Genomic DNA, 18,823 nt, shown 5'->3' on the forward strand with positions numbered 1-18,823 from the left:
TGGATGGTCATGTTCTCATTGCGAGAATATGTCAATGGCAACGTTGCGGTCGCGGCTCGCCTTCGTAAGAAAGCGAGCCACCCCAGAGGCTCCCGCCTCGGTCCTTTTACCCACGGGTATGAGGCCAGCGCGGCTAGCACTGGGGGCGATTTGGGGACCCGATCGGGTTTCCGGGTGAGCCCGCCGGCTTGTCTCACGGCGAGTTCGACCTCTTATTCGGAGCCCGCGAAAGTGATGAGCTCTCGAGCGCAGCATCGGAGAGCGGGCTCGTCCAGTCGGAAGCCTCAGCTGGACTCCTCCCTTCGGGGTGGATCGCCCAGTCACAGGCTGACGCGGAGATGACGACATGCTTTCCCGGGCTAGCGTCGGTTAGAGTGGATTTCACCGCTCTTCCCTGAACCCTCGTGGCTCCGTGATTGGTTCCTGGGCTCACGGCGCCGCTCAAAGCCACGCCCCGCCCCGTTCCTTTCTTCCCGGAAGTGCATGAAGAGCTGACAAGATCATGGGAGGCACTTTTTACTGCCCGGTCCCGATCTTTTCAGCTTCCCCGCTCTCACTACCCTCGATGGTGGGGCGGCCAAGGGTTATTCGGCAATCCCCCGGTGGATAAAGGCGCTCGCGGTGCACCTATGTCCGCAGAGCGCCGCCACCTGGCGCGGGTGCCCAAAGCCCCCGTCCAAGGCCTGTAGGTTTACGTCGTCTCTGACGGCCGAGGCCTACAGTGCCGCTGGACAAGCCGCCTCTGCCCTGCACGCCATGGCTCTCCTGCAAGTCTGCCAAGGCGCTAAAGGAACTGCACGAGGGTAGTTCCGCCCCGGGATTGATGCAGGAACTGCGCTCGGCGACTGACCTCGCTCTCTGTGCGACGGAGGTCACAGCGCGGTCTCTCAGGCGGACGATGGCCACACTAGTGGTCCAGGAGTGCCACCTTTGGCTCAACCTGGTCGAGATGGGTGAGGCCGACAAGACACGATTCCTTGCTGCCCCCATTTCCCAGGTGGGCCTATTCGGCGACACCGTCGAGGACTTTGCCCAGCAGTTCTCGATGGTAGAGCAGTAGATGGATGCTAGCCGGCATATCCTGCCCCGGCACGGCTCAAGATCCCGCACCCCATCTACTCATCGCCAAGGGCGTCCCCCTGCGGTGACTGCACCGGCTCTGCCGCAGCCCGCCCCTTCGGCCTGGCCCTGGCGTGGAGCCCACCGCAGGGAGCAGACTCCACCCGTCTCGTGGCCGCCCAGAACCCGTGAAAGGCTTCAAAGCGCCCTTGAGACGGGCGACCCAGGGACAACGAAACCCGCTGCTCTGGAGCTGGTAAGCAGATCTTCATCTTTTTGTTACCTTTTGCATTTAATTGAGCTGCATGCCCAAGTGGCTGCAGTACTCAAGAGCTCAGCAAGAGTGGTTTCCTTGTTCCCTGGGTCATGTATCCGGTGTGTACGGCTGGCATCACGACCACCGTCCACCACTCCATTTGGCAGGTTGGCGCTCCAGCGGCGGTCTCCCACCCTGAGCGCCCAGCTGTGGCACAAATCCGCCCCCGATGTGACAGTCTCCACGGGTCACGAGAGGACAGGCCTCTTCCTCCCCCATCCCAGGCTGTTCCGGGGGTGGTAACAAGGAGCCAGGTAAGTGCTTCAATGTCCTCGGACTCAGCACGGCCATGACATGGTGTGGCACCTCGAGCTCCGCCCCGCCGCGAGGCCCCACCTGCCGGTACATCCGATGACGTTGTCCCTTTGGTCCATCACGAGGGCTGGTCCGGACCGTCCGACTCGGCTGCGTGATTCACTTCGCCGGGCATCCGCCCAGGTTCAGCGGTGTCCACTTCACCTTGGTGAAAGACGAAAACGCTGCTACCCTGCGCGGAGATTGCTACCCTCCTACGGAAGGATGCGATAGAACCTGTCCCTCCAGCTGAGATGAAGAAAGGGTTTTACAGCCCCTACTTCATTGTACCGAAAAAAGGCGGTGGGTTGCGGCCAATCTTGGACCTGCGAGTACTGAACCGGGCTTTACACAGACTCCCGTTCAAGATGCTGACGCAAAGACGCATTCTAGCAAGCATCCGGCATCAAGATTGGTTCGCGGCGGTAGACCCGAAGGATGCGTACTTTCACGTCTCAATCCTTCCTCGACACAGACCCTTCCTGCAGTTCGCGCTCGAGGGTCAGGCGTATCAGTACAAAGTCCTCCCTTTCGGCCTGTCCCTGTCTCCTCGTGTCTTTACGAAGATCGCAGAGGCTGCCCTTGCCCCGTTAAGGGAGGTGGGCATTCGCATTCTCGACGACTGGCTAATCTTAGCTCACACTCGAGACGTGTTATGCGCACACAGGGACCTGGTGCTCTCACACCTCAGCCGACTAGGGCTTCGGGTCAACTGGGAAAAGAGCAAGCTCCTCCCGGTTCAGAGCATCTCTTTTCTCAGTTTGGAGTTGGACTCAGTCTCCTTGACGGCGCACCTTACGAACGAGCGCGCCCAGTCGGTGCTGGCCTGTTTGAAGGGGTTCAAACAGAAAACAGCGGTTCCACTGAAACTTTTTCAGAGGCTCCTGGGGCATATGGCATCCTCGGCGGTGGCCACCCCGCTCGGGTTGATGCATATGAGGCCGCTTCAGCACTGGCTCCAGATTCGAGTCCCGAGACGGGCATGGCACCACGGGACACATCGCGTGGCCATTACGTCAGTCTGTCACCGTCTTTTCAGCCCTTGGACCGACCTCTTGTTTCTATGAGCAGGTGTTCCCCTAGAACTTGTCTCCAGGTGCGTCGTGGTCACGACAGACGCCTCCAACACGGGCTGGGGCGCTGTTGGCAACGGGCACGCAGCCGCCGGCCTCTGGACGGGTCCGCGGCTGCGTTGGCACATCAACTGCCTCGAGTTACTGGCAATTCTGCTGGCCCTGCGGAGGTTCCGGCCGTTGATCCAGGCCAAGCACGTGCTAGTTCGGACAGACAGCACGGCAGCGGTAGCATATGTCAACTCGCCTGCCGTCTCCTCCAACGGAGTCAGCAGCACCTCAAGTCGCTGCAAGCCACTCACATCCCGGGCAACCTCAACACTTCGGCGGACGCGCCGTCACAACAGGTTACCCTCAAGGGAGAGTGGAGACTCCACCTTCAGGTGGTCCAGCTGATTTTGAGTCGATTCGACAGGCATAGGTGCACCTGTTCGCCTCCCAAGAATCCTCCCCACTGCCCGCCCTGGTACGCCCTGACCGAGGCCTTCCTCGGCATAGCCGCGCTGGCACACAGCTGGTCCCCTGGCATTCGCAAATATGCGTTTTCCCCCAGTGAGCCTGCTTGCACAGACCCTGTGCAAGGTCAGGGAGGATGAGGAGAAGGTCGTCCTGGTGAGCACCCTACTGGCCCACCCAGATGTGGCGCTCGGACCTCACGCTCCTCGCGACAGCTCCCCCCGGGCAAATTCCCCTGAGGAAGGACCTTCTTTCTCAGGGAAGGGGCACCATCCGGCACCCGCGCCCAGACCTCTGCAATCTCCATGTCTGCCCCCTGGATGGGACGCGGAAGACCTAAGCTGTCTCCCACCTGCGATGGTAGACACATTCACTCAGGCTAGGGCTCCCTCTACGAGGTGCCTGTATGCCTTTAAGTGGCGTCTGTTCGCTAAGTGGTGTTCTTCCCATCGGGAAGACCCCCAGAGATGCGCAGTCAGATCAGTGCTTTCCTTCCTGCAAGAGAGGTTGGAAGGGAGGCTGTCCCCTTCCACCTTGAAGGTGTACGTTGCTGCCATAGCAGCACACCACGACACAGTCGACAGTAAGTCCTTAGGGAAGCATGATCTGATCATCAGGTTCCTAAGAGGCGCCAGGAGGCTGAATCCCTCCAGGCCGCGCCTCGTTCCCTCATCGGACCTCTGTAGTTTTTCAGGGTCTACAGAGAGCCCCCTTTGAGCTTTGCAGTCAGCCGAGCTTAAGGCACTCTCCTTGAAGACTGCCCACCTGACTGCGCTCACTTCCATCAAGAGGGTAGGTGACCTGCAAGCGTTCTCTGTCAGCGAAACGTGCCTGGAGTTCGGTCCGGGCTATTCTCACGTGATCCTGAGACCCCGACCGGGCTATGTGCCCAAGGTTCCCACCACTCCTTTTAGGGACCAGGTGGTGAACCTGCAAGCGCTGCCCCAGGAGGAGGCAGACCCAGCCCTGTCGTTGCTGTGTCCGGTGCACGCTTTACGCATCTATTTGGATCACACACAGAGCTTTAGAGTCTCTGAGCAGCTCTTTGTCTGCTTTGGTGCACAGCGGAAAGGAAGCGCTGTCTCCAAGCAGAGGATCGCCCACTGGCTCATTGACGCCATAACTATGGCATATCTCGCCCAAAACATGCCGCCCCCGGTAGGGCTACGAGCCCATTCTACCTGTGGTGTAGCGGCTTCTTGGGCCCTGGCCAGAGATGCCTCTAACAGACATTTGCAGAGCAGCGGGCTGGGCAACACCCAACACCTTTGCAAGGTTCTACAACCTCCGGGTGGAACCGGTTTCGTCCCAGGTAGTGGCACGCAACACAAGCGGATAAGCCTGGGATAGCCGGCCGGGTGTATCGCTTGTACATAGCGCCTTCCACCTCCTTTTGAGCTGAAGACGTGCGCTGTTAATTCCCAGTAGTGTTCACAAAAGTTGTTCCCTGGTTGACTTCCTCCGAGCCCTGTGGCAGTCGAGTGTTCGGAGAGACTCGCTGCCGGCCCAGTACACGTGCTAACTAAGAGCCCGGTTCTGGGGTAGGTGCTCCGCATGTGGCGGTTCCCTGTAAGGCTAACCCCATGCGATCTATATCTTCTGCTAATTCATTTCCCTGCTGGCAAACTGCGTCTTCCTTGGGCAGAGCCCTCTGCCCCAGTCTCCATGTTGTAGTAACTCCTCCCCCATTGGGCAGGATCCATCTCTGGGTAGTCGACTTGTCCCCAAAAAGGGCCGTTCAACACTCATAACTGTGTTGGGGGAGGTTACGTGTTGACCTGGTGTGCTGGCTATGAGGCACACAGCAAGTCTGCCCACCACACACCGCCAGTTCACGTAACACAGTTCAGCCTTGTGGCGTTTTGTATAGGGACCCCTAGTGTCACTACATCGACACCAACGTTGAGTGAGTGACAGATAGGGAACGTCATGGTTACTGGTGTAACCTCCGTTCCCTGATGGAGGGAACGAGACGTTGGTCCCTCCTGCCACAACGCTGAACTACCCGCTGAAATGGCTGGACCTTATATCGGCTCCTCAGCGTAAAACCTGAATGAGTGGTTGCATACCAGCTCCTTTTATACCCGTATGTTGGGGGGAGTGGCATGCAAATACCACTCGCCAATTTTCATTGGCCTTTTATCAAAGACCAGAGGTGTCTCGGGCTCCCAAGAGTGACCCCTAGTGTCACTACATCGACACCAACGTCTCGTTCCCTCCATCAGGGAACGGAGGTTACACCAGTAACCACGACGTTTACTGTATTTAGCGGTAATATTTCTGAAACTTTCTCTTACCAAAACCATGATTAGAACAGATTACTTCAGATTCTTTTACTATAGTGGATGTTTAATAACTATAAACACTGCAACAAGATAGCATGACATTTACTTGTTTGGCAGTATTTTCACACCGTTTGCTTTGGAGATAATAACTTTTATAGCACATTTGGACTGGACAGCTCCTCTAATGATGCCCTTCTACTTAATTACTAGAAACTGACATGCTGGTTTCCATCATTAAATAATGTATGGTGTAAGTTACATTGAATTTAAAGATGCACCAAATAGTTTTTTGCTTTTGTTTCACTGACTGATATGTCAGAGAAACATATCTTTATACTGGACTTTATACTGACGCATTTTGATATGTTTCAGGCACATTTGTCACCCATGATTAATTTATTTTGTAACCAAAATGGTCTGATAATAGGGGCCTTACCAAGCAGCCACCATGAGAGAGCCACTAATGGAAAATACAATTCTGACTAGAGTCTTCATTCATTAGAGTGTACATTATTTTTTTAAACATATTTCTCAAAAGTTCTACTCATTTGTTTATCTGTAAAAAAACATTTTGTTATGGAAAAACTAGCTAGAAACTAGGTTTCTAGAATGTTGCTCTCAATAATGCAGTCTTTTACCTGCAGGGACGTGAGATCATGGAATGAGCTGTCCTCAATGATCTTGATGATGTTACTGTGAAGCATTAATAGTTCCAGATGTTTCAGTCCAGACAGGTCATTCACTTTAAGTGTTGTTAAACTGTTGTACCTGAAACACAAAAACTCAAATGTTAAATTTTGTATTTTTAATTTGTCTGATTTAAATGACATTTAAGAGAGAGATCCATAAGGAATGGCCTGCTGTATGATTTACCCCAGGTTAATTCTTTCAACAGCCGCTTGAATGTCCCGGGGGATTTCACTTAGGTATCTGAATGTGCAGTGCACCTCTGTCGGAGTGTAACAAGCACATGATTTGGGGCAGGCACTGATTCTGTGCATTATAACAGCCAAAACACACAGAAGCAGCATGAATCTCCACTGCAGGCACGACTCTTTTGGGTCACACATTCTGGAGAAGCAGGATGGTTCTTTCCTTTTTGAAAAGCTCAAGTTGCCATTAATCTTTATTTGTAGTCTGTAACAACAAAATCATTCTCATTGCAGCACTTAATTTTTCTGCTTTATTACTGTCAACTTTCACCATAAATTAATACATTTTTTAATTAATAAAAATACATTTAAATAAATTACAAATCAGATGTTAATTCTTTCTCACATCAAAATAGTTTTTGTCCTGAAAATCCTTATATATATATATATATATATATATATATTATTTTACACATACATTTGCAATCTCTACTGTCACCTCAGGAGGATTGTGGTCATGTATGATTTTTATTGAAATTTCACACAAAGGGTTTATCTAAGTAATTATAAGATTTTGAGTCAAAAATTCCAATTACATTTTTTTCTAGCAGTGCTTTTTTATGTTGGTTTCAAATGCCAAGTTCAAACCACTCTTACATTAGAATATATATTAGTGAAATATTTGTTCCAAACTAAATTTCCAATATCATTGTATAACAACATACCCCACATTGTAGTGTGACAACATGCCCCATTATTGCGGTCACAAAACGTTTACAAGGATTACATTAACTGTATATTTTGTATTGGGCAATTACAGTGAAATGTTGAAAACATGTTCAAGCTTTTGTCATGACCTGTATAGGCGCTTATAAAGAAACTGAGAAATATTCACAACAAAACACAAAGTACAGCGGATAAATGTATTTGTTCTCAGGAGAAAATGTCAAATCCTCCGTAAAAAATAAATATATCATGGCAATTTCCGTTTGTCGACATAATATCATATTACTCGACAAAACAATGGCAATAAATAATACATGAATTGATTAATACAATATCATGGGTATATGTCTCCAGAGTTTAAAAGGGTAGTTTTTAATGTTGAAACACTTACCTAAAACACAGCCGTACGTATATACGATAACGATTTCAATCTTTCAAATATTATCACATTATGAAATAAAATAATCCAACATTTTTGTCCCGTTTCAGTTTAGAAGATTTAACTCTTCAAGTGCGATTAAACTCTAGTTTAGACACAAGAAACGTGTGTTGGGTGATGATGTTGATGTAAACGGAGTGTCTGTGCTCCTCCACACGCTCCTGTTCTGTCTGTCCCGCTTAGCGCGCATTCATCCTCACAGTATGAGGGGATCAAATGGAGGACAGGCATAACAACGTTACAGTAAGGACCATTTTTTATTTTTCATCTGTCGTGAATCTCACTGTCAATCTTAATTTGCCTTTTATTAAGGGAACATTTAATATCAGAAAATAAAAAAAGGAAAATGTTAAAGGAGTGCATTTTGGTCAGCAAGAATGGGTGCAATCATGTAACACTAATCTAATTCAAAGAACCTTTCACAGCAATATCAGAGCAATTTAAATAAATAAAAATATATATATAGTTTATTAACACTGGTTCTTGGAACTACTAACATGGCAGAACAGGTTGCCATGTAAATGCCAAGTCATGTTAAAAATTCACCACCAGGTGTCACTGTCACCTAAATTCTGATTTAGCCAATCTCTGCAAGTAAACATTGTGGAGTGCTCCTAATAGACTCTATGCTTGGCACAAAGCCTATGTATTTCTGGTCAAATCTGAGGGGGGTTAAGAGTTTCCGGTCTGTTTTCAGCCACAGCGAAAGTGCATTAGCAGCTGTCATCTTTCATCAATTAATGATTAATATAGAATAATATTAATACAATTTTATTGTAATAATATCATATATTAAATATATCACAGTTGGGGCCTGGGTAGCTCAGCAAGTAAAGACACTGACTACCACACCTGGAGTCGCAAGTTCAAATCCAGGGCGTGCTGAGTGACTCCAGTCAGGCTTCCTAAGCAACCAATTGGCCCAGTTGCTAGGGTGGTTAGAGTCATGTTGGGTTAACCTCCTCATGGTTGCTATAATGTGGTTCTTGCTCTTGGTGGGGTGCAAGTGAGGATGTGATTGATCCATCAACTCCCACAGGACATCAGCTACTGAAGAAGGGGGCTGTACCCACTTTGTTCCAGTGGAACAACTATTCTGTTTCAGCACCAAGGCACACTGGGGTATGGCAGATGAGAGAGGTCTCCACTCCTGTGGATGAAGATCCTGTGCCTATGGACTTCCAGCATCTGGAGCATGATTACTTTTCAGTTCCTGAAACCGCAGCAGTAGATCTTACATTAGATCAGACAGAAGATCTCCGTAAAGAGGTGGAGCGGCTGAGGAGACAAGTGGAAGAGTTGTCTGTCCATCTGGGTTTTTTGTTTAGGCTGATTTGCTGCATCTGACAATGACATACGGTTCTACACTAGGTAAGATCTATTGTAAACTCTTACAATATAATTTATTATTGGGCACATTGTAGGCCAATACTTAACAGGGTCGCTGGTTGCATGTTTGCTTAAAAACCTCTTCTATGGGTCTTGGCAATACTTATAAAAGAGTTAAGGGATGATTCACCCAAAAATAAAAAGAAACCTGTCATCATTTACTTTCCTTCATGTCGTTCCAAACCCATCTGACTTTTTTTCTTCATTGGAATACAGAAATGTTGGAAAGAATTTTAGTGTCAGTCACCATTCTCATTCATTGCGTGAAGAAAAAAAAAGATGGAATGGTAAATGGTGACTGAGACTAAAATTTTTCCTAAGATATCTTTTTGAGATCTTCTAAGAAAGTCATTGTCACGTCGTCATTGTTTTCACTACTGCCACTTCGTCTTCATCATCATGCCTCTGTTCATAAGGACTCTTATTTTGACACTGTTATTGTCTTCTGTTGTAGTTTGCCCCCATACTACAGTTCCCATGAAGCACTGCCCTCATCACATCTATCTGTTCCTCATCTTCCTCAGCTTCCCTGTTCCCTCATCAGTCATCCATGTGTGTATATATACCCTCTTGTTTCATGCACTCATTGTCAGAACTTGTTCTTATGTACTTATGATAAGATGTAACGTTAAATGTGTATATTTATTTCTTTGTATTCCTCTATGTTTATTGTATCACCTTCTTCTTTGTCTCCATTAAACAAAGCCTGCAATTAGATCCATTGCCTCTAATCTCATCTCTGCAAAACGTTACAGAAGAATTTGCCCAACAAATGGATCTAGCGGCTGTCCGAATAATCCTCCTCATTGGGGGGGGGGTCACTATGGTTCCAGTGGTCTCTGAGCCCCCATCAATGGAGACCACTTTCTTCCCAGCCTAGGTGGCCCTTTGAATCTCCCATGGCTCCAACCTTCGAGTCTCCCACAGCTGTGCTCATGACCGTCTGGAAACGGAAGGGAAGAAGGACTCCTACTCCCCAGTCACTGCCAGTGTCCACGACCATGGAGGTTGTTCCCCTGTCGCTGCCAGCTCTCTTCGTGCCTTCCATGGCTTCGCCCCTCGAGCCTCTCGTGGCTCTGCTTCCCATGGCTTCGCCCCTCGAGCCTCTCACGGCTCCACCTCCCATGGCTTCGCCCCTTGATCCTCTCACAACTCCGCCTCCCATGGCTTCCACGGCTCCGCCCTTAGAGTCTTCCATGGCTCCGCCCTCACCCCCTGAAACTCCACCTCCAGTGGTTCTGTCTGCTTTGTCTCCTGAGACTCCATCCTCTCCTGAAACTCCACCTCCTACGGCTCAGCCCGCTCCACCACTGTCTCCACCTTCTAAGTCTCAAATCCCTGATCATCCAGTGGCTCCGCCTGCTCCACCTCCAGCTCCTCCTCCTGAGTCCTAAATCCTCCATCCTCCTGTGGCTCCGCCCAACCCCATTCTGGTTTCTCCTCCTGTGTGTCCTGTCTTGGATCCTCCAGCAGCTCCACCTCCTGATTCTCAAACTCCTGCTCTTCTTGCGGCTTCACCCGCTCTTCATCCTGAGACTTCTCCTCCAATGGCTCCACCCTCTCTGGATCCATCTCCAGAGTCAACCCTGTCTCCACCTCCAGATCCATTTCCAGTTCCGCCATCGGGATCACAAATCCCTACTCCTGCTGCTCCACCTCCGGATCCGCCTATGGCTCCACCCCTAAGTCTCCACCTCCTGCAACCAAGTCACCGGATCCTATTTCCTTCCTGGAGCCGCCTCCCAGGCCTGCTGATGCTGTCCCTGCTCTATAGCTGCCTCCCAGGCCTCCTGACCCTGTCCTGGCCCTGTGGCCACCTCCCAGGCCTCCTGATCCAGTCCCTGGCCTGTGGTCACCTCCCTGGCCTCCTGATCATCCGCAGACACCTCCCTGACCACCTGATCATCCTCCAATTCCTCCTTGGCCTCATAATCGTCCCCTGGGTCCTTCCTCATCATCTGCTTCATCCTGCCCTCCTCATACGTCTTTGGGCGCCAAGTGTCTCCCTTTAGGAGGGGGGTTCTGTCACATCATCATTGTCTTCTTTCCTACCACTTCATCTTCATCATCACCCCTCTGTTCATAAGGACTCGTATTTTGACACTGTTATTGTCTTCTGTTGTAGTTTGCCCCATACTACAATTCCCGTGATGCACTGCTCTCATCACATCCATCTGTTTCCCATCTTCCTCAGTTGTTCGTGTTCCCTCATCAGTCATCCGTGTGTATGTATATAAATAAATATATGTATATCTATCTATCTATCTATCTATGTCCTACATAACTTTAACATTTATGCACATAAATACAGTAAATGAAAACAACCCACCAGCAGCACCACTATGAAAGAAAGTGTCAAGAAAATGTACTAAAAAACAAATACTAAGAATTTCAAATAAAAGTTTAAGTGGAAGTTAAAAAAAAATTCCCCTGCTAGGGATGGGGGGGTATGTTTTATTCGCATTGCTGTCTTTGATGATTTACATTGAGGTGTGCAGTTTACATATGGAGAGGTCTCAATGTTATAAATCTGCACAGTATAAAACAACATCCTAATGTGTTCATATTCAGACAGTTTTTACTGCTCAACAGGCACCAGTAGATCATTGGACGGCCAAAGGAAGATCAGACAGCTGTTTTATTCCTACAGTTCTGGATCATTACAGTCATATTCAAAATTCAAGACACATGCTTCATTGTTCTCTCTGACAATGGTCTCTTGCCCAACCAACGGATAAATCATTGTTGGCCAGAAATGACCTTGTGATGCATTTGTTTGACTACACCATTCCAAGAGGGACTGTGAGTCTTGATTAGATTAAAACATGTTTAAAAACATTGTTTTGCCTTCATTTCTTGATGTCCAGGCTTGCATACTATCCTGCTAGCTTTCCAAGGGAACATCTGGTAAACTTAAATAACGTAATTCTTCATCAAAACGACTCCATTATTTGATTTTATGGTGATTTGAGTCAGGGTTGTAATAGTGTAGAGTTGGCTACCACGTCTTTTTAGTTTTAAGTGCTTTTTTCCTGCTTTGTTTTGGAAGGTAATGGGATCATGAAATGATGCAGACAAGACTCAATCCTTCGTCCTGTAAGGCAAAGGTGCCCGAAGGTCTGGATCCAGGGGCCACTACATCCTGAGAAAACAAAGAACTTCAGATAGAATCAACATAAGAATTATCTTACAAAGTTAGCATCTCTGTCTCAAGTATCACACCTCACTGAATGCAGATTGCTTCATTGTTGTCCTTCTACATCTGCTCCCTTCTCCCCCTCCCCTTTCTTACCCTGTTCTGTCCTTTGTCAGCTAAAAATCAAGCTCACCTAATTCTTTTATCAAAAAATACTCTATTGTATCAACACTGCAAATCTAAATATTCATGATTGATATCATTTAAAAGGTCTCAGTGCGACTGGTCATAACAAAGATCTGTTTTTTAGAGAAATTAGGTTTCTGCTCTGCAATGTGTCTCCAAGGGGTCCTCAATGAAAATTACTTTCAGGGTGTTACCTCCTGTGTTACTGAATTAATTAATTCCCAAATTCTTTTTGTTTACCTTTTGGTTTGATGTAACACACTGGTCAGGGGGATTCTGTAGCCAGATTCAACCCCATGGTATTGTGTGTGATAAACCCACAACACCATATTTTTATTATAAAAGTCAGGTATGCATTCTCTTACTCTTAAGATTCATCTTTGAGCATAGAATGTTTTGTATTAATGATTTCTGAATTGATTAAATTATGTAATTGGCATGATACATATTTACCTGTCTAATAAATTGTTATTTTGATTATTCTGGATTTTCTGAAACTCATTATTACCAGTAAATGAAGCACATATGATGTTATCATGAACACACAGGCCAGGATATGATTATTCCTGCAGGACGTGAATGCAAGAAAATCCTCAGGCATCCATCCGTCAGTCACTGACTTATCACTCACCTAAGCAAGTTGTATTTACATGACTAAATTTACTATCATTTTATTAGCCTAATTTAATGATAATGATAAAATGATTTAAACCCTGCAACCGCTGACTTATTTTGAGACTGTCCACCTCTTGTCCATAAGATTTACGTAAACGTACGGCGTAGACTCTAAGCAACATCGACGCCTCTTGAAAGAATAATTAGACAAAACACCAAATTATGATTATATTTAGAAATATGATCAGAAACTGATTGGAACCTTAGGGTGTGTTCACACTTGTAGTTCGGTTCACTTGGTCCTCTTGGTCCGGACCAAAAAAGAAAATGATACATTTAGTCCTGGTTCGCTTAGCGTTCACACTGGCATTTTTAAACTGAACCTAATGATATAAAACCAAAGGCATCAGGAAAAAGTCACAACCTGATTGGACAGCTTTTATGACGTATATTTTTTGACGGAACTTGCCGATCATCCAAAACAATGCTGGCTGCTGGGCGAAATGCGCTCATTATATTTATATATGTATACATGGTGGTATTTTTACCAGCTGAGAACAAACGAAGAGCTAATAAAATGTGTAAAGGAGTCAAAATAGTGCCAGGAATTCCTCCGTTGCACACACAAACGAAGATATGCTGCAAGGACGGCTGACAGCGGTTCCGACGCCTGTACCGCTCTGTAATGGGCAACACAGCTCCTATGATGAGCAGAACCAGGTATGCTTGAGGTCAGTATTAGGCAAATTACTTCTTGTTTTTGGTCCATTTAGACGTATTTGGTCCATGTTGCGTTCATATATCAATCGAACCGCACCAGAGTTCGTTTGGAAGCGGAGTAAGACCCACTATTCAGGCGGTCTCGTTCCGTTTGTTTGGTGCACACCAAGGTTCAGATGGCAGCATTCACACTTATTCAAATGAACCGCACTAACAGAGCAATTACACCAGAGTTCATTTAATCGAACCAAACCTGCCAAGTGTGAACACACCCTTAGTCTAAATTCGAGGTCTATTAAATTGGAGTCAGATTAAATTATTAATGGAGTCAGATTCGGTCTTAACTAAATCTAATAGTTTAAGACATAATACCAATGTTGCATCTGAAAGAGGAACATGCAGATACCTTCGCCATTCTATTGGAATACCGCCAGCGGAATGGCCTTTTAAGAACCCCTTCATTTTTGAGTATGTGTGTGTTTAGCATTGTGACAGATTTATTGTTTTGTTTTTTTGACAAATGTAAAAAAATGAATGAATGAACGTTACATTTATATAGCGCTTTTCTGACACTACACTCAAAGTGCTTTACACAGTGAACAAGGGACTCTCCTCAACCACCACCAGTGTGCAGCATCCACCTGGATGATGCGACGGCAGACATAGTGCGGTAGTACGCTCACCACACACCAGCTATTGGTGGAGAAGAGAGTAGATTGTTAGAGCCAATTAATGGACGGGGATTATTAGGAAGCCATGATTGATAAGGGCCAATGGGGGGATTTGGCCAGGACACCGGGGTTACACCCCTAAAGAAAAAGGGAAAAAAAAAGCTCTGTGTTATAGTCTCACCAGTTCGTTTGTGTGTGAGAGTAAGTGTGTTTGTGTGTGATTGGGTGTTTAGCACTGAGGATGATTTAGGGTATCACCCTGTAATATCTGTCTAATTTTTTCTGCATTGTGGCTGATTTATTGATTGTATTTGACAGATAAAAAAATTGCTCTGTTGCCTCTTAGCGAATCAAGCCTATTTTTTTATTTTTTTTTTATTTTATTTTTTTATGTTCAGATGGCAAATGGAGGAAAAGTCACCAAGTCTAGTACTGCTCAGATAAAGAAATTTTTATTAAATGAGGAACATTTATTTTGGTTAAAAATGACAGAATACCATAGGAGGGTTAAAGCATCAAAATAGACCTCTATTTGAGAATGTGTCCTTTTGTCTCAGTGAGTGATCTTGAACAGCCTATAAGGTGGACTTTTTGATTGTAAACCTACAGCAGTGCTGCACCGAGAGCACTACTGGCATCTGGTGTTACAGTACATCCTATGAAGGTAGAGTTTGGCTAAAGGACAGTGTTTGCATTACATCATGTGGGGAAAAAGATGGGAATGATTTCCTGCCTGAATGGAAACTTGATTCATTGAATATGTTTTGTATTTTTTCAATTTTATTCAGTCAATTCATCACCACAAATTATGCTAATGAATTCTTAGTTGCAATAATAGAGGCCTAGAGTTAATATGTTGTTAATTTATTTCCATATTTATTGATGAGTATTGAAGAATGTATCTTAATAAATTTACAAGCATGACTAGAGTCATCATGTTGACTTTGAACAGAGAGGTTGCATGACCAGTTACATTTCAAAAGGCAGCACATACTGTATGTAAGTTATAAAATGCACACAGATGTCAAGACGTTTAGAAAGAATTTCTTGCTGTTCTGCCTACTTTTGCTTTGCGTGTATCCAAATAGCTGTTCAGAAACTTTGATTGGTTTATGGTAAAGACACTAAAGGGATACCTTTACACACCTAGAGCTATTTGGGTCTTGCTTACTATTAGATCACAATGACAGCTGAAATTTCAGTCCATAACAGGTGTCGTTTCTTTTTCTGTTTTCTTTCATTTTTTTTAATCTTTTTTTTTTTTTTGTTTTTTTTTTTCAGTATATTAGTATTTTATAAACTATGGTATAATATCCCTCAGAGACCCAAGTATAGCGATTCATGATATTTTTACTTTTTCTCCTCGATCATGTTTTTAGGAAGCCACTGATTATAATTTGTTTTATTTATAAGCACATTTTGATTTAATGTAACTATTGTGTGACTTTAACAAGCTTTAACATTCAATATGCAATTTTGTCTTCTAAAAAACTGCTGTTGTGATACAGTTCAGATTGTCATCTACTGTAATGTGTTGTTTTTAACCATTAATAAAACAAAATAATTAAAAATAAAAATAGGTTTAATATTAAGGTAAATTAATGAAAAAGTAAACCTTAAAATAGGTAAATATACACTGATGAGCCAAAACATTATGACCACCTGCCTAATATTCTGTTGGTCCTCTGCGTGCCACCAAAACAGCGCCGACCCGCCGAGGCATGGTCTCTACAAGACTGTCCTGTGGTATCTGGCACCAAGACATTAGCAGCGGATCCTTCAAGTCCTGTAAGTTGCGAGGTAGAGCTGCTGTGGATCGGAGTTGTTAGTCCAGCACATTTCACAGATGCTCAATCGGATTGAGATCTGGGGAATTTGGAGGCCAGGGCAACACTTTGAACTCTTCATCATGTACCTCAACCATTCCTGAAAAAATATGTGCAGTGTGGCAGGGAGCATTATCCTGCTGAAAGAGGCCACTACCCAGACCCAGTTGTCTGGCCATTAAAATTTGTCCCTTGTCAAAGTCGCTCAGGTCTTCTCCTGCCCATTTCCTCTGCATACAACACATTGACTACAAGAACTGATTGTTTTCTTACCATCTAATCTACCCAGACATTGACATGTGGCCTTGTTAGGAGATCAACGTTATTCGCTTCACCTGTGAGTGGTTATAATATTTTGGCTCATATATATATATATATATATATATATATATATATATATATATATATATATACATATATATATATATATATATATATATATATATATATATATATATATGTAGAGGGGGGGGCATACTGTTATATTGCTGTAAACAAACATTACAAATCTGCTATGCTATCTCTAAGGGATAAAAAAATGAAGAAGAAAAAAGATGCTGATAATTACAAAACAGAACCCATTACATCACGACACAACACAAAGTCAGGATAATCCAACAAACAATTCCAAAGATAACACAATTCGAAACATAGGTAAAAATACGGTGTAGAAATAGATAGGAGCACCAACAATACAGCTTTGCAAAGGCAACAATAGGGGGTTGCATTTATCATGAAAAAAAGGATTGGCAAATGAAAAAAGACATGCTCATTTTGCAACCAAACACACAGCCAGCATCAAAATGCCTTCCCTTTGTATAATATTGCAGAAAACATGACAGACTGAGACACTGTAGAGTTTTCAAACCAGACATGAAAGCAGTGGTTGTGTAATGATGATCTAAATTATAACCTGAAGACTTTCTTTGTTGGTTGAATAGTTGGGACTGACTCACACCAATGGCGTGATGTTTAGAAGAGCTAAAGACACTGAGATGAACATCATGATGTTTCAACGATTCTAGAGCTGACCTTAGAAGGCCTGGGAGAAATGATCTGCAAAGGACAAATCATGATAGTGCTAGGGGTACAACCAATTTTAAGGTACCCATGCAAACACATCTACTGGAAAAAAAAAAAAAACACACAACATTTCATACAATCTGAGAAACCATCTGGAAACAAAAGGAACAATCTGGAAAACAAAAACATGTAGTAATTGCTAATGGAAAGATCTGTTGTTAAACAAAGAGGAATTGGAAGAGGTATAATAGACTCTATGCATGGTCACTTACGCGTTTTTTCTCAGGGGGCGCATTTACATCTGGTGCTGTGCCAGAAGCCATTGATCTTTACCTAGAGCTGTCAGAATTACTGAGGAGAAGATGACATTTTACACTCACTGCTTACAAGATCTTCCCTGGATTACTGTAAATGATGTTCATCACATTGTGAGGCTGTCAGCTGTCACACCGTCCAGTAAAATGGATAAGAGATTTAAACTATATGTTTGAAGTTACATCGACAACTTTGAGGGTGAGTATTAGAATGCTATTGTCTACTAGCATATCCAGCTAATAAGGCTGGATAACGTCTTGGTTACTGTCGTAACCTCCGTTCCCTGATGGACTGAACGAGATGTTGTGTCGATGTAGTGACACTAGAGGTCGCTCTTGGGAGCCCCAAACACCTCTCATCTTTGAGAAAAGGCCAATGAGAATTGGCAAGTGGAATTTGCATGCCATAAAAGGAGCTGGCTTGCAACCACTCATTCAGGTTTTGTGCTGAGGAGCCAAGACAGGGTCCCGGACATTTCAGCGGGTAGTACAGCGTTGTGGCAAGAGGGACGCAACGTCTCATTCCCTCCATCAGGGAATGGAGGTTATGACAGTAACCAAGACGTTCCCTGTCTGTCACTCACTCGACGTTGTGTCGATGTAGTGACACTAGGGGTCCCTATACAAAACGCCTGAAAACTAGCTGAACTGTGTTACGTGGACTGCCGGTGCAGGTGCAAGCAAGCTGCTGCGTGCGTAATAGCAGGTGCACCAGTCTGCACGTAGCCTCCCCCAGCGCCCCAAATGATGTCATGTAGTTCCCCACATCCTTGGGGGGGGGGATGTAACTAGTATGGGAGCAGGCTGCACCAGCCATGGCCTTTAATTTCTATGTTTTTCTCTCCACAGAGTATTTAGATTCGGCTGGGGCCATCTAACGCTATTACTCACGCCGGGGAAGGAGTTCTTTTACCTTCCTATTCTTTCAGGGGAAAAAGACACAGCAGATACCACATCCTGCCCAAAAGGGAGGTTAATATGTGGCAAATACGTCATGTGGGCTCACCAGCCACACATGGAAGAGGAGCGGTGGTAGGTCCTGCCCGAAGGGGAGGAGCTCTACAAGCAAAGCGACCAGAGGCAGAGAGGGCTCTGCCCAAGGGAGACGCGGGTCAACCGATAGGGAGCGCCATATCTGCCATAAAGGAATGGTGGCCGGCGGTCGTGATAACCATGGCCATAAGCACCGGATATGTGACCCAGGGAATAAGGAAACTGCTCTTTTGTTGAAAATTTGGGTACTGCAGCCGCAGTAACCGCAGGCGAGATAAAAAAAGTGAACAAAAGATTCTCCTCCCGGCTCTCCACCGGGGGATGGAGCGGTCTGTTCACCGCATCCACTGCAGCTGGTCTCCACGTCCCTGGGTCGCCTGTCTCAGGGGCACTTTGAAACCTTTCTCGGGTTCTTGGTGGCAGGTCGTGA

At 45.6% G+C, this 18,823-nt stretch overlaps 1 protein-coding gene, 1 long non-coding RNA gene and 1 pseudogene across 2 annotated transcripts in view; 1 reads left to right on the forward strand and 2 right to left on the reverse strand.

Annotated features, from left to right (window-relative positions):
• Positions 1–7,683, reverse strand: part of igsf10 (immunoglobulin superfamily, member 10) — a 28,101-nt gene extending 20,418 nt beyond the window's left edge. Inside the window, exons 1-3 of the mRNA XM_051665171.1 lie at positions 7,473–7,683; positions 6,357–6,620; positions 6,122–6,251 (exon numbers count right to left, since the gene is read on the reverse strand). Coding sequence (XP_051521131.1) covers positions 6,122–6,251; positions 6,357–6,553 — 327 coding nt within the window. The 5' untranslated portion in view covers positions 6,554–6,620; positions 7,473–7,683. The remainder of the gene's footprint in view (positions 1–6,121; positions 6,252–6,356; positions 6,621–7,472) is intronic.
• The window catches only part of LOC127421791 (E3 ubiquitin/ISG15 ligase TRIM25-like), a 486,145-nt pseudogene that overhangs the window by 227,946 nt on the left and 239,376 nt on the right, over positions 1–18,823 (reverse strand).
• LOC127421972 (uncharacterized) lies at positions 7,727–12,684 on the forward strand. The gene is made up of 4 exons (XR_007894122.1): positions 7,727–7,763; positions 8,560–8,891; positions 9,364–9,461; positions 11,959–12,684. It is a non-coding gene; the product is annotated as an uncharacterized LOC127421972 (long non-coding RNA).

The sequence above is a fragment of the Myxocyprinus asiaticus genome, chromosome 31 (assembly GCF_019703515.2).
Source record: "Myxocyprinus asiaticus isolate MX2 ecotype Aquarium Trade chromosome 31, UBuf_Myxa_2, whole genome shotgun sequence".
Classification (NCBI taxonomy): Eukaryota; Metazoa; Chordata; class Actinopteri; order Cypriniformes; family Catostomidae; genus Myxocyprinus; species Myxocyprinus asiaticus.